The sequence below is a fragment of the Macrotis lagotis genome, chromosome 6, assembly GCF_037893015.1.
Source record: "Macrotis lagotis isolate mMagLag1 chromosome 6, bilby.v1.9.chrom.fasta, whole genome shotgun sequence".
NCBI lineage: Eukaryota > Metazoa > Chordata > Mammalia > Peramelemorphia > Peramelidae > Macrotis > Macrotis lagotis.
In genome coordinates, this window is record NC_133663.1 from 189,689,919 (window position 1) to 189,717,083 (window position 27,165).

General features: G+C 35.4%; 1 protein-coding gene and 1 pseudogene across 1 annotated transcript; both read right to left on the reverse strand.

The window, feature by feature from the left end:
* Positions 1-5,393: 5,393 nt before the first annotated feature.
* On the reverse strand, positions 5,394-26,765 carry LOC141491327 (sulfotransferase 1C4-like). Its single transcript, XM_074192167.1, has 5 exons — positions 26,646-26,765; positions 18,132-18,252; positions 14,871-14,963; positions 11,576-11,752; positions 5,394-5,410 (listed from the first exon to the last, which is right to left on the reverse strand). The coding sequence occupies exons 1-5, from the start codon at positions 26,763-26,765 to the stop codon at positions 5,394-5,396; spliced, it is 528 nt and encodes a 175-aa protein (XP_074048268.1).
* On the reverse strand, positions 6,938-8,098 carry LOC141491528 (cyclin-dependent kinases regulatory subunit 2 pseudogene; annotated as a pseudogene).
* Positions 26,766-27,165: the final 400 nt, after the last annotated feature.

The following is a 27,165-nucleotide window of genomic DNA, read 5'->3' on the forward strand; positions in this document are numbered from 1 at the left end:
AAAAGAACTGTCTTTTCTCTTTCCTAAGTCAACAAACATTTATTAAAGGTCTACCATGTGTCAATTATGGTGCTAATTGCTGGAATAATTCAGCTGAATAATTCAGGTTAATACTGTTGTTATAGTTCAGCAAACAGTAGCTTCAATTGACTCTAAAAATGCTAAAATGATTTTGGGCTATAGTAAGAAGGATTTGGCTTCCAGGAATAAAGAGGTAATAGTTCTACTGTTCTTTTTTCTTAGACATCTTCTGGAGTATTGTATTTAGTCCCGGTTAATCATGGTTTGAGAATAACTGAACAAGCTACTGAGTGTACAGAATAGGACAACCAGGATAGTGAAGACCCTGATTCCAAGTGAAGGCTAAAAAAGACTGTCTTCAAGAATTTGAAAGTCTTACCATTTGTTAAAAGGATTGAACATATTCTGCATGAACTCAGGGTAAAACTAGGAGCAATGAATGGAAGTACTAAAAAGGTTAATTTAGGCTTGATGTTCTAACAATTCCCTAACAATTAGAGCTATCCAGAAGTGCAATGGACCACCTTGAGAGGCAGTAGGTTCTCCTTCATTGTTATACTTCAAACAGAGGCTGTATATCTTTGGGGCATGGGTTGGATTAGATGACCATTCCCTTCAACTCTCTAATTCTATTATTATGTGTGGAGATTTAAAATTTTTATTTATTTTTAATAGTATTTTATTTTTCTATTATATATAAGACAATTTTTAATGTTCATTTGAAAAAAATTTTAGTTCCAGATTTTTTCTTCTCTTTTCCCTAAAATGGGAATTAGCAATTTTGTATAGGTTAAACATATTTCTATATTAGTCATGGTTCAAAAGAAGAAACAGATCAAAGGGAAAAAAACTATGAAAAAAATTAAGTGAAAATAGCATGTTTCAACATGCATTCAGATTCCACCAGTTTTCTTTCTGGAAAGGGATAGTGTTTCCATCATTAGACCTTTGGAATTAATTGTCTTGGATCATTGTCTTGTTGAGAAGAGTTGTCATTCATGGTTCATCATCTTAGAATGCAGGTTTTTCAGAGAACTTAATCTTCATTTATACACACTTTATGGGAAAATATACTTTGAATTCTGAGCAATGAATATATGAGCAAACTTTGTTCATAAATTTTAGGATGAGACTAAAGTACTTTACCTTGATATTGTCCATAATAGGGAAAGTTAATTAACAATGTGCATGAACTATACTTGAACATGTAATTAATTTTTTGTAGTTAATTGGATTTTTAAAATTATGATCTCTTCATTATAGCCTTTAAGTTAAACTCTTTTTGTATTTCCACATGTATGCTTGAGTAATAGCATCACTGAATTTTAGAGTTGAAAGTTAGGGGATAGTGGATAGAACCCCTGCCCTGGACTCAGGAGGCCCTGAGTTCAAATGTAGCATTAGACTCTTAATAATTGCCTCACTGTGTGATCTTGGGCAAGTCACTTAACCCCATTGCCTTAAATAAATACAATGTTTTTTAAAAAAGAATTTAGAGCTGAAAGTTTTGTGAAAGCTATATGATTAAACTTCTGATAATAGCAAGGACAATTGCCAAGAGATTTCTAAAAAGCTTTATTGATAACTTTGCTTCTTATGCTTTAAATATTTCTCAATGTCACTGCCTTCACAGGAAAGAAAAGAAAAAAAATCAGTTCAGCATAACTAATCAACATAGCAGTCATGTCTGACAGTACAATATTTCAAACCCATCATAGTATCCCACATATGCAAAGAATGGAAGGAAATATGTTTTCTTAACTCTTCTCTAATACAACTTAGTCATCATAATTATTCAGTGTTCAGTTTTGTTTTGTTATTTTTGCATACATGCATAAGTAGAGTTTCTTCTTTTGAAAATAATTTTTTACTTTTATCTTTTTTACATTACTTGCTTTTACTTTTTGTCTACCTTTCCTTTTCTCCTTTCAGAGTGCCATCCCTTGTCATAAGGACTTTTTTTAATAAAAGAAAGAGGAAGAAGAGAAAAAAATTTGCCAAAATATATCAACACATTGATAAGAAATCTGATGCTGACTCATTCACTCCTAAGCTCCTACCTACTTCTGCAAAGGAACAGGGAAAGGACATAAATAAACTTTATTTAGATTTTTAAAAATGATTTTTTTTTACTGATGTCTTTAAACCAAAATTTCCTACCAACACTTCTCTTTTCTGCCTTCCAAAGAGTTATCCCATGTAACAAATAATATTTTTAAAGAAAAAGAGCAAAAAACCCATCAACAATACTGATAAAAACCTCAGTGAAAATATGTACAAAGTATCACACTTTGCAAAGGGTTGAGTGGGCATGTCTCTTTATATAACTTCTTTCAAGTTGTGCTCTTTGTAATATCAAAGTATTCTCTTTTAATTCTTTTGCAGTTATTCTTTCAAAGGACAATTTTGATTCCAATTATTTCTCCTTACAAAAAGTGACGCTATAAATATTTTGGTATATATAAATATATAAATATATATATATATGTATATATATATATATACACATATCTTTTCAAGGAGCTTCTAATCAAATGGAACTAAATATGAGTACACAAATAACTAATGTTTAGGACAGTGAGAAGAATATGAGAGAGAAATGCTATGAGAAATTTGAAAAAATAGTGATTTCTCTCTGAGTGTGAGTAGGAGGGGATAAGATGAGTTCAGTGAAGGCTTTATGACAAAGGTGGTATCTGAAAGGTGGTGCCTTTCAGAGATGGATGTATATGAATGGATGGAAGTACCTGGGGGAAGAAACTTCCAAAGCACAGTGAGGAAAATGGATGGAGATGGGATAGGAAAGGATGTAGGCTGGAGAGTAGTTCAGTTGGAATGGATTGTAGAGTTTGTAAACGATTCACTATAGAGCCATTGCCTCCTGGATCAACTAAATACAAAATGCTTTCCTGGGCAATCTAAGTCCTTAATACCCTAGCTCCAGCTTACATTTCCAGTTTTTGTACACCTTACTCTCTGCCATGTACTCTCTGATCCAGTGACATAGCCTTCTAACTGTTCGATGACCAAGACACTCTGCCTTGGGTCTAGACATTTTCTCTTGCTGTTCCACCTATTCTTGGAATGCTCTCACTCCTCTATTCCACTTACTGACTTTGCTGGCTTTCTTTAAGTCCCATCTAAAATCCCATCTTTTACTAGAAACCTTCCCCAATCCTTCTTCTTCTTAATTCTAGTCACTATAAGTATAAGATTTAATATGATATGATTATTATTTTGGTGGCGATTTGAAGGATGGATTAAATAAAGAATAGACTAGAAATAGGCATTCAGGACAGGAATTGTGGTATAGTATAAAGAACAGAACTCCAGAGTCTCTGAAAAATCTGTATTTGAATTTCCTAGTGTTTCCTAAAATTTCCATATACTGGCTATATGACCATGGGTAAATTATTTTACTTTTGTAAGTTTTAGTTTCTTTACTTGTATATTTACTAGATTTGGATTAGCTTTCATTATGTTCCCATTCAGTTGTAATATTCTGTGATTCTTTTTTTACTATTACAATAGTATAAGTAGGAAGGGAAAAGGGACTGAACCAGGCCACCCAAGTGCAAAAGGAGGAGAGAGAGATGGAAAAGACTGTGACAGTTCATTTCATACTAGATTTGTAAAGAGAAAAATAAATCATGATTTCATTCTTCATTGGAAAATGATTCTTTCCTGTTGATTCCTATTAGTTAGATATATTATTTACATTATACATATGGTTTAGCCTCCCTCAGGTAAATGAATTTGAAAGCTGGTTTTGTATTTCAGTACTATGTTTGGGATGTATCCAGACCGAACACATATGCCTTTTGTACCATTTAGATGTGTAAGCATAAGATAAACTGAGCATATTTTTCTTTTCTTTTCTCTTCTTTTTATTTTTTGCAAGGCAATGGGGTTAAGTGGCTTGCCCAAGGCCACACAGCTATGTAATTATTAAGTGTCTGAGGTCAGATTTGAACTCAGGTACTCCTGACTCCAGGGCCAGTGCTCTATCCACTGTGCCACCTAGCCGCCCCGAGTATATTTTTCAAATAGTAGTTTATATGAGGATGAAAATTCTGATAGTTTCAATGAGAAAGAAGGCCTCATGAAATTCTAGCAGGGTTAGATTAAATGGGAAATAAAGGAGAAATGACCAGATATCTGAATTAGTTCTTTGTTGCTCTGCATTTGGTAGATAGGAAATGGAGTTTTTGATTGTCATATTTTAACTTTCATATTCATTATATTAGACCTGGATAACATAGACTGATAAATTCTCCTCCTGGATATATCAGATTTTAGTAGACTTCTAGCTCAATATGATTGGTAGCACATGGCAGCTGCTGAAGCTCCTACATTTGTGGACTTCATTAAGACAGATAAGGCTTCCAAAAGATGGCAGTCACTGTCTTCTGCTTTAGTCAGGCAACTTCTGAATTGGGCATGACATTTTAGAGATATTATCAATAAGCTGAAGAATATTAAAAGGAATCAACAATAATGGTTAATATCCTTAAATCCATCTTATATGAGGATCCATTGAAGTAGAGGGTGATGTCTTACCTGAGGAGAGGAGAGAATTCAGGGTGATATGAATCCTGCCCCGCTCCAAGTCATTGAAAGATTAACGAAGAGGGAATAGATTCATTGTTTTTGGCCTTAGAAGGTGAAACTAGAACCAATAGTTGAAAGAAGTAGAGGCAAAATTAGACTTGACACAAGTATACTTAAGTATCAGGATGAGTTTGTCTATGTAAAATATTTTTTTGCTACATAGGGAACCAAGGAATCTGAATCTTTCCTTCAGATTAGAAAGTGCCTTGGCAAAAGTCATCATGCTTTCTAAACTATTTTTCTATATTTTTCATTTGGGGACTTATTTTGGGAAATCTATAGCTTTTATATATGATTTGGTAGACTGTAATTATGGAAGTATAATCAAATATGGGAGAAATAGAAATATAAATGAATATATATATATGTATATAACATGCCAGAAATATACTAAATTCAGTTTAAGTATGAGTAGTATCTTAGAAATGTTCCTATATTAATTATCTATGGAAGAGGCAAGAAAATATAAAATAACTCCTGGGGTAATTGGAGCTGGCAGAAACTAATCTTTAAAGGGTTCAGAAAAGTGATCCTAAATCTTTTCCTTATTTTAAACCATTATTATGAGAATATTGTATAGTTATTGGCAGTCTCTTCAACTTAAAAGCTTTGGGTAAGTACAAAAATTCTTTATCATTTTGATTCAGTTTCAAATTTTCTTACTTAGTATTCCATGGAGAAAGAGAGTGTTTTATCAGCCATCCTTTCCCCCTATAGTCTTCATTAAATCTCTCATTTTGACCTACAGTGAAATGATTTTTCTAGTCTCCAACTATACCTAAAATACAGCAATGAAATATTAATTAGCAGGAAGACAAAGGTTCAAATCCTGTCTCTGACACTTGACATATAATGATGAACAGATTATTTAATCTCTCTAAGCCTCAGTTCTCTTTTTTAAAAAAGGATAATAAGACTGTTAGTCCCTACCTCATGGGTTTTGTGAGACTGAAATGAAATAATATATAAAAATACTTTGACAACTTTCAAGTGTTGTATTAAGGTGAATAATTATTGTTATCTCCTTTCTTCTCAGCAGCATGTGGAGTTTTTATGATAATAATGATAGGAGTATTAGAGAGAACCCAAAGGCACCTTAAAATTCATCTAGTCCAACCAGCAGTCAGTTAAGTGACTTGTTCACAGTTGCACATTAATTAGTGACAGAGGCAGGATTTAAAGTTTTTTGACTCTAGTCAGAACTATTTCCATTCTAGCATCTTATCCCAATGAGAAAGGTTAATGTTATCAGTCTTCTTTTATAGGAGATGAAGCAGACGAAACAGATCAGTTGGTCTAGAATTGACCCTAGATTTCTTATCATGACCCTCTAAGATTATGTTGCTATCATGCTAATCATTAAAGATGCAATTTTTAAAAAAATCTATCCTTCAGTACCAAAACATGGAAAGGGCTTTCTCTAAGAGCATGTTATTTATTCAACTAGTGTCTCTTCCTATATGAAGCTTTTCTTAAGTGTCTCAGCTAGTAGTGCCCCCCAAGAAGTTGCTTATATTTATTTAGCATATTTTTTTATTTACTTCCATGTACATTTCCATGTTAGAGTGAAAGTTCCCTGAGGGCAGGGACACTTGCTTTTATCATTGGATTCTTAGCACCTAGCATGGTATAGGATGTCTATCATAGAGTATAATATAAATTATACTGTGGATACTTAATAAATGCTTTCTGGATATTTAAATGCTTGAAAATAATCAGGTATAGTAAGCTAACAACATTGTACATGGGCTAAAAATACCTTTAGGCTCATACAAACTAGCTCATAAGATCTTCATTGACCTTACTCATACTGGCTGGTGCTGTCATTTCTATTTTTCATTATAACCCATAGCATGGCAATATAAAAATGTTAAATATCACTATTAGCCATGAAATAGCTTTCATTAATAGTAATATATGCTAAACTTCAAGATTCAAAATATGCTGATTTTTATTTGGGGGAGAGAAGCAAACAAGCCTTTATTATGCACCTATTATATGCCAGTCACTGTGCACACTTTACAAAAATTAACTCATTTGATCTTCACCACAACCTTGGAAGGTAGGTAGCATTAATAACCTCATTTTACATTTAAGGAAACTGAGGCAGGCAAGTAAACTGACTTGTTGAGGGTCACACAGCTGTAAGCATCTAAGGCTCAATTTGAAATCAAGTCTTCCTTACTACAGACCTGTTTTCTATACACTTTGCCATCACATTTGCCTCTGTTTTAAACTTTTGTTCATTTAAAGTTTAGAATCTTGTTTATAGGATGTCAGCATTTTTTATTTAAATAGATTTTTTTACATGTAACATATGAACTTTATTAAACAAATGTAATTCAAGGAGAAGTCAAATAGGCACTTATATTAAAGAGAAAATTGACTAGAGAAAAATTGTATCTTAAACATTGTAAAGCAACCTACTTGAAGTGGCATTTAACTGAGCTCTGTTGCTGTGAAGAATACAGCTCATGCACAGGTATGGATGAGTGATTTGTACATTTTTTTCAAGTATTCACTGAATACTACCATATATACACACATATACATAGTTTGAAAAAAAATTTAAGTGAAGAACCCAAATAAACTTCATTTTTGTTGTTCTTTTGGAAGAGGTCTTCTAAAGAGCAGAATATGTGGTTCTGGTTCATGAATCATATCATGAACCCACCCAAGACTCTGCTGAACACCAGGTCTCCTCCATTCCTCTTCAGACATCAGATGGGTTTTTGGTACTTGTTTGGAAAGTTCTCTAGGTAACATAACATGCCGGTACTCGTAGTGCTCGTCGAAGTATTTGTCCGAGTAGTAGATCTGCTTGTGGGCCACGCTGACTGCGGCGCAGAGTGGCTCGGAGCTCCGCCGGCGACAAGCGGGAGCAGCGGGGGCGCAGCCGGGGAGCCGAGGCGGCGGCGGCGGCGTCGGGAGCTCCAACTAACTGCTAGCCACTTAAATAGATTTTTACTCATTTTCTAATTTTACTAATTTACTAATTTTACTTAAAAATTCATGCAGAAAATAATTCTTTGGATGTATATATATATATAATAGGAGTGTCATTTTTGAGTCAACATGAGTGAATAAAGAATTAATGCATGAGAAATGCAGTATTGGACGGCATAGAAAGACTAAAAATTGTGAATAGGAAACTTATTAAAGATTTCAAGAAAAATAAAGTTCTTGTACTTTTCATATCTATTTGCTTATATTTACAAACTTAATCCCATTTGCCTTGTAAAAATCTAAAAAAAAGAAAAAGAAAAAAAAACTTATTGAGTCCTAGGTATCAATGTTGTAATGAGAAGGAAGAAGTATTAATTATTTGACCTAATAGGAATCTTAACTGGAGATTGTTATTACTTATATACCTTCTTAACTAGCAGGCAAATTAAGGATAGACTGTTTTACTTTCCACTTAATGCTTTACTTTTTGAGCATGGAAACTCTTGTCAAATTCCTTCATTGGGGAGAAGTAGGAAATGAGCAATGAACCCTTTCTTTTGACTTGGCACTTATAAGATGAGGCTGTTCAAGGTTCCAACACTTGAAAGGGACCTCAAAGGCCATTTGGTCTAAATTTTTCATTTTACAGATGAGGAAACAGAGCCCTAGAGAGGATAAATATCTTGTCACAGGTTGGATTTTAAATACATTCTTTGACTCTAGAGACAATGAATACGCTTTCCTCTGTACAATGATGCCTCCTTAATATTGAGGTATGGAAAGAGCTGAATGGCTTTGGAATGGAGCAGCTGAAGTGCCATGATGGGAGAAGTTATTTTGTGTTATTTTGAGTTTTTGAGAATGAATTTTGAGAAAAGGTGAGTCAAGGAGAAGAGATAAAAAAAATCTTTGTTCTATAGCCATTTTCCTATGATACTTTTAATGATGAGTCTATCTATGCTTTTGAAGAGTAGTAGTTTCATGGGGTAAATGGTGATCCAGGAGAGGCTGGAAGCAAGGTGGCATAGAACACGGCAAAAGGGAAATGTGACTAGAGGAGTTATCATCTGAGTCTAAGTTGCTGATTGCTGCTCTTTTGGGTGAGCCAGAAATAAGCTGAGGTGCTTTTGTTTCCTGAGATGTCCATCTGATTTGATTGTGACTCTTTGTCAGGCCATGAATACACTAATGGAGGGACACTGAGGCCATTTTAAAAATTAAACATTGAGGATACTTGGATGAGAATTCCTAAATCTAGGGATCTGAATGATATGAATCAGGTAACCTCTGGATTTGGGAATGCTTACAGATAACTTGGAGGTAACCTGAATCTGGAAGTTGTGTTAATTTATTTTAGGTTTATTTCCTTTTTTAAATTTTATTTTGAATATGAAAAATAATTAAACCATGTTTATATGAGAACTATTTTCAGATCCTGTATTTTATTTTTTATTTTATTAAGTGATTTTATTATGTAATCCTGTATTTTGTTTGATTTTATTAAGTGATTTTATTTCGTAATCATTTTCTATATTCTATGTAGTAAATCTAAAGTCTTTTGTGTCTCTGAGTGAAGAAATTCATTTAAAGTTCAATCCTCTTTCTCTTTGAAGATAGATTATCAAAGGCTTAAGCTTTCCTATAATCGTTGTTAGTAAAAGAAAAACTCTATTTTCAATATTCTCATAAAATATTATCTCAGCATTTCCTGCAAGGTTTGCTGTTATTTTTAAGAAGCTGGACTAACTGTCCTCTCATCTTTAGAAATTAAGGTGCTCTTATCTATTTCTCAGGTGCCAGTGAGTCTGTATACCTGGGTCTCTATCAGTAAATTCAGATGCAGCAGAAAATCCTCAGAGATAGAGAGATGTGGTTTCTATCACATATGTGGGCTATGCCCACTTTCTTTGATGTAGCCAATAATGAGCTCTTAATCCTGTGATGCTGGCCAGTAATATGATTTGTTCTGTTCTTATAAAAGGGGTTGCACCTCTGATTTGAGGTCTTCTGGGCAGAGGTGGTGCCATGCTTTATTAAGGTTTGCCCACATTTTATTGTCAGGTTGCATGCCCCTGTTAATAAAAGAAATCTTGCTTAGAGAATTTCCTCAGTTTATCCTTTTCTTAAATTCCACATGTGACATATGGTTGATTTTATTATGACACTTTTGTATTATAAATGTTATTGAGATTCAACAGATGTGGGATGAGAGTGCAGTTTTCCCTGTGGGTGGGGGGCTTGAGCCAAGAATTTAACTGGACAAATTCCTACTTAACCCCTACCTCCCCTTGTCCAGAATGATGCAGTGAGCCACTGCCACCCACAAAAGGGGAAGAGCTGGGGGATAAAGTAGAAGGCTTGGCATTTTCCCTAAGGTGCTCCCCACCAGATAGTGGTTGAAGCATACAATTACTGTAGTAAGTATAGAAATAGCCAGAACTTATCTAGGTATATAGAGTGTTTAGGCATATAGAATATCCAGGTGTATAGAGTCAGAACTTATCAGTGTATAGAGTATTAGACCTTAAGTCTGGAAGACTTATCTTAATGAATTCAAATCTGACATCATATATTTACTAGTTGTGTGACTCTGGGCAAATTACTTGACCCTGTTTGCCTTAGTTCTTTATTTCTAAAATTAACTGGAGAAAGAAATGACAAGGCACCAAATAGGGTCATAAAGAGTTGAACAAGACTTAAATGAATGAACTAAAGTGTTGAGTAATTGGGTAGTAGCACTTCTAATGGTTAAATGCTATTTAGCTCTATATAATTTTGCCACCATGTACTGAACACAGTTTATTAATAAGAGATGTTTTAATGCTCAAAGAATTATCCTTCCCTCCTTCCTTCCTCCCTTCCTTCTTCCATTCTTTCCTTCCTTGCTTCCTCCCTTCTTCCTTTTCTTCCTCCCTCTCTTCTTATCTCCTTTCCTTCCTCCCTCCCTCCCCTCCTTCCTCTTTTCCTTCCTCGCATTAGACATTATTCATGGATGCATCATTAAGCATCATTTTCAGTGTCCCTTTTCAGTGGCCTTAAGTGATCAATAATTTAGGAGTAAAATAATGTTTTCATTCAAGGAAATCATATTTTATATACTGTTCTATCTCTAATCTAAAAGTCAGAAAAGTGATTTTGAATTAATATTGATATTTAAAATATTGAGTACCCTATTGGGGTAGTGAATACTGTGTTGCCCTCCACATCAAAGAAGATCTTGGGACTTTGTGTCCTTGGGACATATATTGATTGTGCTAAGTTGCTGGAAAAAGTGCTGAGCTGCATTGATTGTAAGGATTCCCTCACCAGTGAAATCACCAGTACAGTGCTGAATACAGATCCGGCCACATGGTATGCACTAGAAGCTGCACAATGGATAGAGCTCTGGTCCTGGATTCAGGAAGACCTGAGTTTAAATATGTCCTTAGATACGTCCTAGCTGTGGGACCCTGCGCAAGTCACTTAGTTTCTGTTTACCTCAGTTTCTTTATCTGTAAAATGGGAATATTAATAGTACCTCCCAAGGTTGTTATGAGAATCAAGTGAAATAATAAATTTAAAGTACATACCACAGTGCCTGCACTGATATATTGCTATAAAAATGTTGTTGTTGCTATGATGATGATGATGATGATGATGATAGCTAAGTGATGCAGTGTATAGAGTTCCAGTCCTGAAATCAGGAGGACCAAGTTCAAATTCAGTCTCAGATACTTAACTTATTAGCAGTGTGAAACTGGGCAAGTTGCCTAACCCTGGTTGCTTCAGTTTCCTTATCCCTAAAATGAGCTGGAGAAGAAAATGCCAAAGCACACCAGTATCTTTACCAAGAAAACCCCAAATGGGGTCATGAAGAATTGGATACAACTACTCAACTAAACAAATTATAATTATTGTTGTTGTTGCTATTAATGCTTATTTCCTTCCCTATACCTATTTAAAGCATTGATATTAATAAAGAAACTTAATTTTCATAGGTAAAGAACATATATATTACCTTTCATCATGAATGGAGAGACAGAATGATTCCTTAGAGGATTGAATGTATAATTTGACATGGGATTCTTCTTCATTATAGGGAATGAAGTATATTGGAGAATTTTATCTAAAACTTTTCCATCCAGGTTCTCCCCCAGGAATTTCATCATCTTCTTAATTTCTTGCTTGGGGTGCTATAGAGAAAAATGGAAGGAAAAATGAGAACTTCTACATTCTACATTAAGATCAAATATCATAGCTGGCATAACAACAGAGCAGTAATCATGGCAATTGTGATGCATCTCTTTATAAACCTATTGGTTCTACTTATGTGTTATTTTGAAAGTCCAAGTTAGTTGTGAGAATAGCTGAGATTTCTAACAAGAAATTCTACTAAAAAGATCTTGGGCAATACCAATTCATCAGAAGCAAGATTCTGATTCTTGGTTCATGCTTATTTTGTAGACTTTGTAATTTTGTTGAAACTTAAATTCTAAAGGGGCAGCTAGGTGGCACAGTGTATAGAGCACCAGCCCTGGAGTCAGGAGGACCTGAGTTCAAATCTGGCCTCAGACACTTAATAAATAATTACCTAGCTGTGTGGCCTTGGGCAAGTCACTTAACTCCACTGCCTTGTAAAAACTTAAAGAGAAAAAAGATATCAAAGTAGAGGTTTTTCTTTTGACCTTTTAGCTAACAAATAGGTGGCACAGTAGATAGAATACTCTGCTTGGAATAATAATAATAATAATAATAATAATAATAATAATAATAGTAATGTGATGATAATGAATAGTTATATAGAATTTATCATATGCTAAACATTATTCTATGTGTTACAATTATTATGTCATTTTATTCTCAGAACAACCCTGGGAGGTAGGTACTATTATTTTTCTCATTTTACAGATAAAGAAACTGAAGCAAACAGGAGTTAAGGGATTTGTTCAAGGCTAAATAATCAGTGTGGGTCTGAGGCCAGACTTCAATTCAAATTTTTTTTATTCCAAACTAGATATTCTATCTACTGTACTATCTAAGTTTAAATCCTGCCTGAAAAACAGAAGTAGCTGTGCAACACTAGATAAGCCATTAATCTGTCTGTCTCAGTTGCCTCATCTGAAAATAGGGATCATAATTATGATTAGGACCTATTGTGAGGATCAATAGTAATAATAATAATAATATTTGTAAAGTGCTTTGTAAACCTTAAAGCACAATAAAATGCCAATTATTATTATTTATTATTCTCTGTCTCCATTCCAAGATGATTTATTTACCATTACCCTAAATTGGCTAATCTACTCCCTCTTATAGTTCCTGGGCTGGTCATTCTTTCCATTGGCAATTGCTTCAGTAGGAAACACAAAAGAAGATTTTCCATCTGAGGTAGTGACCTGCATAAATTTCAAGGCATCCTTGTTTGTGGTGTCGTGTTGACTCCTGATGTACTTTGCAGTTTTTTAGATTAGCTTTATCCATTACTATCATTTATGCCATAGCATAGACAGTCACAGGCTAAAAAGCAACACTAGATCCCCATCCATAGCTGCTTATCTACTCTAACCCATGAGCTGTATTTCAAATCTTGAAGCCTTTTCTGAATTTTCTGAGAAGCAGTTCATTGTTGGAGTCAGTGACCTCAAGAACATATCTCTGAGGGAGTCTGGAGAGCTTTCTTATTCCTGGTATTGTGAAACTTCTAAGTTATGTCCCAGTGGTTGACACCTCCTATTGACTAAGTCTAAAGAAGTAAACCTCTATAGGGATTTTCATTGGAGTTCATAGATTCTTGGGGAAGGTAGTAGAGCCTTAATGTGAGTTAGGTGAATGGAATGCCTGAAATCATTGCCAAAAACTTCTGTTGAAGATAATATAATATTGAGATCCTGCATTCATTCTAAGCCAGGTACATAGCCTACTCTTGACCAATAAAGGGAAACACAAAGCCCCATAATATTCCCCTGGAAAAGTTATGAAGTATGTCTGGAAGAGAAGACAAACATTGGGTCAGAGGCAAAAAGAGTGGGAAGGAAAAAGATAAGAAGAAAATCCTGTGAATAATAATAGTGGAGAATAGTAGCCTGTTAAGAAATTTAGGATATAAACAATTACTACATCATTCATAAGTTAGAATGAAAAGTCATAGAAAAGGGTTTGAAGGATCAAGATTTAGAACTTATTTAAACATGAAAAAAGGACAGCAATGATAATAAGCATAAATACAAGAGAAATATTGTCTATCACACATATGCCTCTTAAGCTGTATGACAGCCTAACCCCTTCCCTTATCACTAGAGAAATAAACATAAATATAAGAGAAATTATAATAAGCATAAATCCAAGAGAAAATGCTATGTTTTAAATAAATTGAATTGAATTTTCCCTGGGAAAGAGTCATAAATTTTCTCTTCCCAGCAGATACATGATGAAATGTGTATTGAAGTTGTTACTGGATGATACTTTGTTGTGAGTTAGTAATACCTCTCAAGATGATAGAAATTTGGACTTTTAGAACACTTTGTTTCTAGTGTTTTTGTTTATTGGATTCCTTATTTGTATAAACTTTTTGCAGGGGCTAATTTTCTGTAAAACAAAAAAATTTTAGCAGGTACAGATTCAAGGTAATATAGGCCACATTGAGTTTATGAATAATTTATACAGATCTGACCTTGGATAAGTTAAGTTATTTTATCTTTAGGCATTACTTCCTTCATAGGTAAACTAAAGAGATGAGGTTAGATCATTGGTTCTCAAAGTGTAGATTATGGATTCCTGGCGTTTCTCAAGACCCTTTCACAGGATTTGTAAAGTCAAAATTTTTTTTCCATAGTAATTTTTTTGTTCTTCAGTTGTTTCAGTCATGTTCAACTTTCATGACTCTATTTGGGTTCTTGTAATTTTGGTTTGGAAAATGTAGTTATTTTTGAAAATGTAGTTTTTAAAAGTAAAACTATATTATTCAAGTTAATGTGTAATTTTTAGACAAATATTTAAAAGTACCAATTATAATTTCTAATGTGGCAAATATCAACAGTTGCTACTCTTACTAAAAAAAACCAGGTTCTCAGTTTTTAGGAACATAAAGAGAATTGCAATCCAAAGAATTTATGGAGGTTTAGAAAGGTGACTTGACTTGACCTCAGTCAAACAGTAAATCAGGGGAAGCATTTGAAATCAGATTTTCCTGACTCCCAAGACCAGCACTCTATCTACTGTGACATATTATATTTTTGCCTTCTTCATTATTTTCAGAAAATTGAAATGGTAGGTAAAAAAGCTATATAGTCACAATCAAAAATTAATATGTATTTTCTTTATGTCTTCATAGAAGAGGTAGAGAATGGGTTTAATGTCTTTTGCTTCCCACCATCCTTTTAAGTGGTCATACCAGGATCCCCACAGACCTGAAATAGAGAGGAACATGGTTATCTTAGTTATGAGTTAAGGATATAATGTCTCTTGTTACTTACTCCCTGGTATAAGAAGCAGAGAGAATGCTTGGCATGCACACTTGTTGTATATGGTTTGTTCCTGGATCATTTAGGAACTGACCTGAACCTTGTCCCTTGGCTCTGTGGACCCCACTTCCTCAGACTTTCCGTTTTCAACATAGATCTTGATTCTGACCATCTTGTTACTTTCTGACATCTTGCATCCAAACCTCTGCTTCTGATGTTTTAATGTCCAGCTAACTCTAACCTCCTGATCACCTTGGTGGTTAAGTCTGTCTAATACCAACTGACTGGATTTAATGTTTGAAATACTTATGTGAGAATAGGACTGAGTCCATCTAAAGCATAAAGCAAAAGATGTTTGATTTTGATCTTATCTCTTCACAGCTCACTTTTCTCAAGGTATTGACAAGTCCTTTGGCATCCCAGGGGCTGTGATGTTTTTGAACACATCTCTTAAATCACGCTATGTAATTGATTAACTATTTCATCTATACATAAGCTGGTCCAATAAGGTATATACTTAATGGATGGTTGAATTGGTGCTGCTTGGTTACTTTAGGCTCCTTAAGGAAGTCAGAACAGCTCTAAAGACATGGATGTGGTTTAGGAAAAACCCAGGAGGTTTATCTTCTTAGATACTTCAATGAATTTGTGATCCCATTGATGTAAAGAATGCTTTTATTAATTTACATGGCAATAAAACCCTCTATGCTCTAATTTTCTTGTTATAAATATGATACTGGGGGAGCTACTCAATATGATACTGTGGGGCTATTCAATAAACTGATTAAAAGCATCCTTTTATATCTCTTGACATTGACTAGATATCATTGGCCTATTCATTAGTTACCCATTAATCATTCCTCTTGCTTTTTTCTGGTCAAATATTTCTCTCATGATATGTTTACATAACAACTCTCATGCAATTACTTATTTATAATGTGTTGCAGGTGTTGTTCACACCTATCATGTGCCTCTCTTCCCTCGCCTTTCTCCATCTTGGGTGATTTTAAACTTCAAATTTTTGGAGACTGTGGAAATATATGACTTTCAATTGCAAAGTTGCATCTAATTTTGTCAGAAGAATGGAGTGTTAATAGGATGAACCTTCTCAGAGAGAAGACTGAGGACAGTTTTAAAAACTGCATATAAATCTGTGTGTGAATTTATAGATGCACATTTCCTTGTAATATACATTTCAAACCTTAAAACACTACATAAATGTTATTATTGTCATCATTATAAATATATGCTGATGGATGAGCTATGTGGGTTGTTTGTCCAAGTGCATATTATATATTGGATGTTAGATATTCTCTATCCTCTTGATTGTTCTGATGAGGATTGTTGGACTAATCTTTTGAATGATTAAGAATATCATTTCAGAAATCCTGAATTTTTCTAGGACTGGATGAGAAACCAGACAGAGAAATATGGCAGAAAATTCATAATAATAATAATAGTAGTAGTAGTAATAATAATAATAAAGCTAGTTGCATTTATATAATGTTTGCAAAACATTTTACTAATATTATCCTCACAACCACCCTGGGAAATAAGTGCTATTATTAACTCATTGTACAGATGAGGAAATTGAGGCAGACTGGCTGAGTCCAGGATTCCCTTGACCAATATCCAGTGTCTGAGGTTGGATTTGAACTAATAATCTACTGTGCCACAGAACTATGTTGGAATTGATCACCATGCATGGGTACTGAGAATGATTATAATTTTTTGACTCAATCAGGAAACCTTACTCCAAATCTGCCAGTCCCTAAGGTTGCCTGCCTCCCATATGCTGGCCACTCATTCAGGCTTCCTATAGCCAGTGATTGAATTAACTTCACTGTTGGCACAAGCAGAAAGAAATTTTGAAAATTAAAGCTATTAAATATAGTGCAGAAATGTTTTTTATACCAAATATAGCTCATAAAAACAAATTTCTATAATATGTTATCAGAGCAAAACCAAATATGTAAGGACTGAGGATTATTTTTATATCTTCTTTCCAGAATCAGTGAAGTCCAGTACCTCTCTGGAGGAGAGAACGAGGCTGATGAACTAAAATCCAATTCACACACAAGTCAGAACATCACCCTTATCATGTCACTGCTCCTTTTTGAAAATGAAGGGCAACAACAGCAATAGCAACAATAGTCTCTACTTTATATATGTGAAAGGCACTATTCTAGCAAATTTATTCATCTGTATTAAAGAAATAAAGGAATATAAATATGTCAGTGGACTCACTATGAAAGCAATGAAAAAGTATTGAATTATTATTTGAATATAAAAAAATTAAATTCTTAAGTGGTTTATCATTTTGACTTGAGACACAAAACTGCAAATTTGATTTTACATTATAGACAAAATGTATAATAAATATTTGCTGTTTTGTTGATTAGTCATATCTAACTCTTTGTGACCTCATTTGTTTGCTTTTTTGGCAAAGCTCATTTTATAGATAAGGCACAGAAACATAAAGTGACTTGCCCAGAGGCTGGATTTGAGCTCAGTTCCTCCTGACTCCAGGGCTGGAGCTCTATCCACTGTGCCACCTAGCTGCCTTCTGTAATTAAATAACAGATCAGATTTACTAGCTATTGTTGACATGATGGATCTTCTTACAAGTGTTAAAATTACACACCTGAAAGAGTTAAAACAATTCAAATCATTGGCAAGTCATAGACAAGCAACATATGATATGGCCCAAAGTTGTAATTTCTCAATAATCATTGCTTTGGAACAGCTTATTAAACATGTGCAAGAAAGTTAGGATTTTAGTATAGTTTTGAAAGTATGGCTGCATATTAAAAATTAATATAAATTAAAAAGTTGCTGATTTTGAATCAGATGTTGCCTGTTGCCATTGTTCCATTTGTTCATGCTAAATGATGTCTCTAGTTGAAACGTTTTCTTATAGAGGAAATGAAGGGGGTCCCCAAATAATATTCAAGTCCTTTGATACTCCTACTTTTACAAGATTCATTACTTATCCTCCAGCAAGTTTCAGGGTCCAGGTGTGTTCATCTCCTTGGGGGGCGGGTTTCCTTTGCAAAAGAAATACTGTCTTGCTTCAGGGACTGGAGAAGCTGATTTTTTCTGTACCTCACTCACCCTTGCTTTCCAAGAATGTTTCAAAATACTCTTCCCAGGTTCCTGGAAGTCCTTTATGCATCTTTTGGAAATGGAAAAAGGACACTATGTTATCCTTGGTATTTCTTGCCACATAGATGATCTGGAGTAGATAGGAAGAAAGTAGAAAAAGAAGTATAAGAGCAAAAGATAAACAAAAAGTATTGTATTTAACATACCTCTCCTGCAGACAGAGAGAGAATGTGATGCACATTTAGAGTGTGTTGGTAAATGCATAACAACTGACTCCAGAAAAAAGTATACTTATCACACTTTTGAATTTAATCTGTTATTAACATTTTCTCCATCATTTTCTGTAGTCTAAAAAATGTACAAAACAATCAATCAAATCCTGATTATAATCTTTGCTGATTTCTGAGGTGTTAGTGCTCACACTAAAAATTTTATAATCTTTTCTCATGAAAAGGTATAGGTTGACTCTGGTAGATGACTGTAAAGCTGTCCTTGAAGCTAGAAACACCTGGGTTCAAGTCCTGCCTGTGATACTGTGGGATCTCTATTGGGGAAAGTCATAATGGGGACCCCTTAAGCCAGGAATAATGTGGATTTCCTAGCAAAAGATTATGAACCTCTATCAATGATAGTTATAAATAATGTAAATAAAAAAGCACACTGAGTGGGGCATGACCACAGTGACCAATACAAAGCTTCTCATACCTGGGATGCCTGCCAAAACAGTATTGATATGGCACCCAGGTGTCTGGGACCTGAGTCCGGTAAAAAGGTGAGTAACCCCCCCAAATATCAGCCACTCTGCTCTAACATACTCTATGATTCTTCCTCCTTTTGTTTGATTTCTATAATTAACATGGAGATTTTGGAGAGTCTTTGAGGAATTCCAATATCTTGTTTAGTTGCCTCCCTACATTACCCCCATGTGAATATCCCATTTTGATAACTAATTATTGATTTTTAAACTACTTGATTATTCAATCTGGAGCCCTTCACCTCTTTCTTGGACCCTCTCATGTGCAGGAGAGCCTTAAATATCTCACCCAAAGGGGATTTTCAGGAAGATATTTATTAGCTATGTGACCCTAAGAAGGTCACTTAAATTCTCAGTGATGAAGGTTATTGTCTAAGATTTCCAACTGTAGAAAAGGTGCTGATCTGCAGTAGAAGAGCAAATTCTTTTTATTGATGTAATAAGCATTTCTAGTCTTATCATGTTACCATAACTGAATACCATTTGCTTTCATTTTATGTTTATCCATAATTAATCCATGTTTTTCTAAAATAGACACCAAACAGGCAAAAAGTTTTGACATCTTTTGTTGGTGTATGTTTCTGCAAAGGAAAACAGACACTATGCTTCTTTTTTTAAGCTTTTTACAAGGCAGATGGAGTTAAGTGACTTGCCCAAGGCCACACAGCTAGGTAATTATTAAGGGTCTGAGGTCAGATTTGAACTCATGTCCTCCTGACTCCAGGGTCAGTGCTCTATCCACTGTGCCACCTAGTTATCCCTATGCTTTCATTTTAATTTCTGGTGTAGAATTGAGCTATCCTTTGCCATTTTTATTTGAATATGGTTAATGTCAATTTGATTGTGGGTATGATCACAATGACAACAGTGAACAGTTTTCTATCTCTAACAGAAGTTTGTAAATTCCATTTTAGATTAGAATTTGGTTTTATGTTTTATTTTGTGAAAAATAAAGCTACTCTGTCTAGAACACTAGAATTTGTATCATATTTTTCATATCAAGAGGTACTTGGTACCATCCATGTAATACTAATAACCAATTTAGTATTACCTAAATGATTTAAATTGAACCACATGTATGTCATGTTCTGTCTAGTTTTGCTTGGAGTGGGCAACTTGGTGTATTCCAGGGGGATGGCAAGCATTAACTTATGCAAGGGAAAGAAGTCCTGAATAGGATGGCTTGTGCATTTTGGGTTTATCTTGGCAAGGAGACCACATTTTTCCAGTCTTCTTCTACTTTATTCCCCTCTGCACCCTTGATAACATAGTTACATTAGCCTATTTACTGCTCCTTACATACAATTTAGACTCTGGATAGTGTATTTGTACAGGTTCTCTCCATGCTGAGAATACTTTTCTTCTGGGGTGGCTAGGTGGTGCAGTGGATAGAGCACTGGTCCTGGAGTCAGGAGTATCTGAGTTCAAATCTGACTTCAGACCCTTAATAATTGCCTAGCTGTGTGACCTTGGACAAAGTCACTTAACCCCATTGTCTAGCAAAAAAAAATACTTTTCTTCTCCAACTCTCAGCTTTCTTGGCTTCTTTTAAAATTCATTATCAAGGAGGTGGCTAGGTGGCGCAGTGGATAGAGCACTGGCCTTGGAGTCAGGAGTACCTGAGTTGAAATCTGGCCTCAGACACTTAATAATTACCTAGCTGTGTGGCCTTGGGCAAGCCACTTAACCCCATTGCCTTGCAAAAACTAAAAAAAAAATTCGTTATCAAATTGCATATGCTAAAGGATGCCTTTCATTGTTTTTACTATACCCCTTCCTTCTGAGATTACTTTCCTGTATAGCTTCTATGTACATAGTTGTGTGTACTTCCTCCCTATTAAAATATGAGTTTCTTGATGTAGAGATAATTTTTTCCCCTTTCTTTTGCTTCCCCAGCATTTAGCAGAGTGACTGGCATCTAGTAAATATTTAATAAATGCTTTTTCAGTGACTGGTCTGGGATAAGCTGAAGGTTCTCTGGTATAGCATCTTAGAATCAGAAAAAATGCTAACTTTTAAGGGCAGAGATCAGAAGAAAATGGCATCCAATAAAAAATTCTAGTAATGATTATCTACAGATTTTTCTTTTTCAATGAGTTTAGTGCCTGACCTACATACTTTCTTTCCTCCCAAACTCCTGCACTCATTCTAAGAACCTTCAACATATTGTTAATATTTCCTCAAATATCCTTGCTTCCCAGTTCCTTAATTTATTTCTCTTAATCCTGATCCTGTGCCCCAGCTCAGTTCCACACAGAGATGGTCATATTCTTGATCTTGCCATTAACTATATGTGCTCCATTTCCATGTTTATAGACTTTGAAATTCCTTTATTTTATGATGTGCTATCATTCCACCTCTCCCTCTACTTTGTAGCTCCTAACTTTATTATTCATTCTTACATGAGTCTTCTACACTTTAGATCTTTTACCAAGTCAACATTTCTATACTGACTATACTCTTTTCAATTCCCCATTTTGAACCCTTGGTTCAATTCTCCACCATCCTCTCTCTCCTCTTGAGTTTCTTGACCTTTTGTCCTGTTGCAAATTTTGTCCTGCCAGGCTTCAATCTTGAATTATTTCTGCCAACCACTGTCTTCACTCCTATATGTACTACTGAATGAAGTTAAAGAAAATCATGAAATTGTTCTGAATCTATTGCAGTTTGTATAATTTCAACTGGGCCCTCACTTTGGCAAGAGGATTCTTTTATGATTCCCTAATCAAATCACGGTCTTATTAACAATTTAGTGATTTAAAAAATATTTTCAAACCATTCTCCCTTCTTGATTTTTTTCTCAGAGAACCTTGCTTTATATTTCACTAAAAAAAATGATTATTAGATGAGAGTGCCTCCTTATCTCATATTTCTTGGTTGTCATTTTCCACTATCTCATCTTTCCTCTGTCACATATGAAAATGTGATCTTTCTCCTTGCCAAAGTGAACCCAACATGCACAAGCCATCATTTTCCATCTCATTTTCTCTAGCACTTTGTTCCATCATGCTCACTTTTACTAATCTTGAATTTGCTTCCTTACTGCTTATAAACAGATCCATGTTTTTTTTTCCTTCTCAAAATAGTTTCACTTGCTCCATCCATCCTTACTCCATTATAGAATCTCTCTTCCCTTTTGTGATTTAATTCTTTGAGAAGGTCTACTTGCTCTCAATTTCTTAAGTCTTTGCAGTCTGTTTTCCAATCTCATGATTCAACTCATACTGTTCTTTCCAATGTTAGAAATGATCTTTTAATTGCCAAATCTAATAGACTTTTCTCAGTCCTCTTTCTTCTTGACCTCTGAATAGCTACTAACAAACACTATCAGTCACCTTTGATACTCTCTTATCTATAGGTTTTTGAGACAGTGTTCCTAGATCTCTTAGTTGTCTACTCACTATTCTTTGCTGGCTCTCTATCCACTCCCTACTACAGTATACCCCAAAAGACCTGTTCTGGACTCTCTTCTTTATTCCTCTTTACTATTTAGCTTGATGTTCCCATCAACTCCAGTGATTTCAATTGCCCTCTGTTACCAGATGACTCTCAGATTTACTTGTCCTGTCCTAATCTCATTCCTCATTTACAACTTCCTATTGGATATCTCAGATTGGATGTTCCATATATTTTTTCTTCTTTTCTTCTTTTCTTTCTCCCTAAACCCTTCCTTCTTCCTAACTTCCCTTTTATTGTGAAAGGCATCACCATCTCCATAGCCATCCAGTCTTGCAACCTAGGTATCTTCCTTGATTCCTCACTCTCTCTTACTCCTCATATCCAATAATTTGCTAAATTCTACTGGTTTAGCCTTCACAGCATTTCCTACATGTGTCCTCTTCTCTATGTCTCCCATGCCTGGAATTCTCTCATTCCTCTTTTGATCATTTTCTGGCTTCTCTGGTTTTCTTCATGTCTCAGCTAAAATACAGAGAACAAAGGAGGTCTTTCCTGATCCCAGCCTGCCTTGTAAGACAATTCCACTTTATTCTATTTATATATCTTGTCTGTATATAATTATTTGAATGTAGTCTGTTAGGTCTGTGAGGTGCTGGTTTTATTTTTCTTAGTATCTCTAGCATGTATATATAACATTATGTTTGACATACTGCAGATGCTTGTTGACTTGATTTGATGATTTTTGTGTGGAAAAAAAGATCAAAAAGTCACCTTAACATATTGTAGCCAGGGGCGGCTAGGTGGTGCAGTGGGTAGAGCACTGGCCCTGGAGTCAGGAGTACCTGAGTTCAAATGTGATCTCAGACACTTAATAATTACCTAGCTGTGTGGCCTTGGGCAAGCCACTTAACCCCATAGCCTTGCAAAAAACTCCCCCCAAAAAACTAAAAAAAAAGCCCCATACTGTAGCCAACAACAAATTTGTGGTGTAGGGGTTACTAGGATATAAAGCATACCAAAAGACAAAATTCTGTAGCAGAACAGTGCGTGGGGAACCTCCTAGATTTGTAGGTAGAGGACCTATGTTTGAATTTTGGCTCTGTGTCTGACCAGATCTAGATAAATTGAGGCAGGTTTCTTTACCCCCTCTAAGCCTTAGCTCTTCATTTGTATAAAGTAGAGATTTGGAATAAATTATTTTTAAGTTGCCTTCCACATCTAAATAAATGATCTGATGATTGTATTCTTCCAACTAAAGCAATGAATACAAAGATCTTTAATGGGAGGAGAGTGGAGGGTAGTCACATCTCCCCTTCCACCTGTGGGATGGACAGCTGAGAGGCACAGTATTAGATTGTTAAATGGTCTCTTTGACCCTTTTTAATTAAAAAAATTTGATTCTTCAATTTTAGATCCTAGATATACTTAGAGAACTTGGTTAAAGAAGCCGAATGGGCAAAATATTAGTAAGTTTAGGAAAATATTAGATAAATACATGGATGATAGAGCTATAACAGATTAGTAAGGAAATTTAAGGATGTTTATGATTCATCTTTTGTACTATAAAGCGATTTGTAAACCTTAAAGTGCTATATGATATAAAGATTCAGGTTTACAGAGCACTTTACATGATGGCTCATTTGATTTATAAATATTGGTGGTTATTATCCTTTAGGAGAAAGTGGACAAAATGTGTCCCTTTAAATATTACCCCAGGGGCAGCTAGGTGGCACAGTGGATAAAGCACCAACCCTGGAGTCAGGAGTACCTGGGTTCAAATCTGGTCTCAGACACTTAATAATTACCTAGCTGTGTGGCCTTGGGCAAGCCATGTAACCCCATTTGCCTTGCAAAAAAACAAAAAAAAAACCTAATAAAATATTACCCTGATATTTAGACAACTGAGAAGGACAATGGGTTTGAGTTGATAAAACATTTTTGTTCTTATGACTTATTCAGCATTTTGTACTCCAACCTTACTGTCATTCTTTGATTAGAAAGATCTGGTGACATGTAATTACTACCACTGGAAAGTTAGACCTGTGACTAAGAAAGTCTTCTAATGAAGATGCAGCTGGGACAGCTGGGGTGGGGAGATCTGAGAGAGAGAGAGAGAGAGAGAGAGAGAGAGAGAGAGAGAGAGAGACAGACAGACAGACAGACAGACAGACAGACAGACAGACAGACAGACAGCTGTGATTCATTTTGGGTGAAGAAATCGCCAGACTAGTAAGAAAAGGTATAAATTTTAATTAACAGGTTGCTGCAGAGGTTTGCAAGTTCCTACAACAAGTTCACAAGTTAGGTTCTTTAACAAGGTAAAGAAGGAGAGTTTATAGAAGAAGATAGTAAAGTTAAACAAAGAAGAGATGATTTTAAACTGAACTGGAAGAATAGTAAAGACAGTTAAGAAAGGGAGACAAGGGAAATAGCCATGAGACAGTGCAGTGACTGGGCTTAGATGGTCATGGATCTGAGCTCCACATGGAGCTGGGACCATGGGGGTCCAGCATGGAGGAAAGAAGGGAAAGGAAGGGGAAAGGAAAGATGGCACATAGAAAGATAAAAGGCCAGAGGAGGGGGTGAAACTTTCCTGAGGAGGGTGGGGTGAAACTTTCTTTAAATACACTTCTGTGGTGGGAGGAATTATGGAGTTTAAGGAGTGCTTAATAAACACCTGGAGTGGGGTGGATCTATGGCATACTCCAAGAGTGGTGCTTAAGTTAATATCTGGTGTGAGGTGGCATTTACTGCACCTTCCCCCAAGGGCCAGAATGTACTGACCAAGGTCAGACCCAATACAGAAAAAAGTTACAAGATTTGTTTCCAATACAAAAGGAAAATTACAGTGTTTCTCTGTACATACCCTTGTTACAAAGACAACAGCCAATCCTTTTATTTTTCATTCATCATAAAATCTTTACCTGGTACAACTAAATTGGCTCAAGAGTGGTGAAGTTACACTAAATAGGGCAGAGACAACAACAGTTAGGAAAGTTGGATTCTATGTGTCCCTTTCACTAATCCCATTGTTTCGGTTGTTTTTAACTATTTGGAAATTAGAAGAGCTACTAATACATAATTAGGTTTTTATTGACCTTGCTAAATACATATTAGCAATGAATATTTGAGGAACATGCTCTGGGGTCAGTGACTCAATGGCCCAATAATGTCCATTGTGGGGCAGCTAGGTGGTGTAGTGGATAAAGCACTGGCCCTGGAGTCAGGAGTACCTGCGTTCAAATCCGGTCTCAGACACTTAATAATTACCTAGCTGTGTGGCCTTGGGCAAGCCACTTAACCCCGTTTGCCTTGCAAAAAAAACCTAAAAAAAAACCCTAAACCAAAAAATCAATAATGTCCATTGTTCCCTTGTAACTACCAATAAATAGCTTTACCTGGCTCCTTCCACACTTTATGCTCACGCAAAATCAGGACTGTCACTAGGAATTTTTGACCTTGAAGTGGTAGGATATAGAGCCACTGAGTGGAAAGCCTAAGTGGACTAAAGAGCTCAGTCTTTTGGATTTGGTTTCATTCTGTATGTCTAGCCTTATCTTAAGGCTAACCCAATTCAATCCAGTAACAATTTTTAAAAAGTTTACTATGTGTAGAGCCTATATTACAAAGATAAAATAAAAAAAATTCCTATACTCATAGTTCTTAGCAGTAACTCCCAAAGGGAAGGAGGGAGGGAGAGAACACTGTCAGCTAGGGATACCAGGAAAGGCCTCCCATAGGATATGACATCTGAGTTGAACATGTAAAGCAGGTAGAGATTCTTAGAGGCAGAGGTGAAGAAAGTGTGTGTTCCAAAAAAGAGAGGCAGCCTGTACAGAGGAATAGAGGTCACAATGGGGGATGCCATTTAGTTTTTGGAAAGGGGGTCAGTTATCTGATGTATAGAATGCTTGAGAGAGAAGGTAGATTGCGAAAGGCTTTTCATTGCCAAACTAAGGAATTTGTATTTTGATTTAGGGGAAATAAGGAGCCACAAAAGTTTCTTAGAGAGGGGAGTGTTGTAATCCGACTTGTTCTTTAGGATGGTTATTTTGCCTCCTGTGGAGAAAGGACTGGAAAGAGAAGAGGATGGAGACCAGTAGTATGATCAGGAGGCTGTTTCAATTGTTCAAAGAGGAGTAATCAAAGCTTGATTTAGGAAAGGCAGACATATGATTAAAGAGTCAGAGCTTTGCACAGAATGCCTTTGGAGATAGCAGAATCATATTGGCCTACGTTTCTGATTATAGCAGCCCCATGGCTGTGGCACAGTAGACACAACATGTTCAGGTTATCTGTGTGGAAAAGTTCCATCTACAATGTCTTCCTGGTCTTCCTGGCTTTTTTCTTCCCAAAATGTTGACACTTACTTTAGAGTTATTTTGCCAAAAGGATGGAGAAAGAAGTTGCACAGGAAGATGGGTTTTTATGACTCTTGGTGAAGGCATTTCAGTAGCTTGCTTCAGCCCTGCAAGATACTTCATTTTCATTTCCTTGTTGCCTTGCTATGCCATTCCATGTTCCTTCTGTTCATAACTTGTCAGTCAATTGAGGAACTCAAATATAGTTTCTGAACTTTTGAGGCTTCCCTTTATACACAGGGTATGCCATTTTCTTTTTAAGAATTCAAGAAAAAAAACATAAACTGTTTACAGTTTATATCCCTGTGCATATTTCATAAAACATTAAATTTTAGGATTGAAAGGAACTTTTGAGATCCTCCCATTCAAATTGATTATATATATTAGAGATGAGAAATTTGAAAAGTGGTTGTTTTGGGTCTGGGGCATCTTGGTGGCACAGTAGATAGACTGCCAGGAGTGAAATCAAAAAAGACTTTTCTTCCTGAGATTAAACCTGGCCCCAGACAAGAAAACCCCAATTGAGACC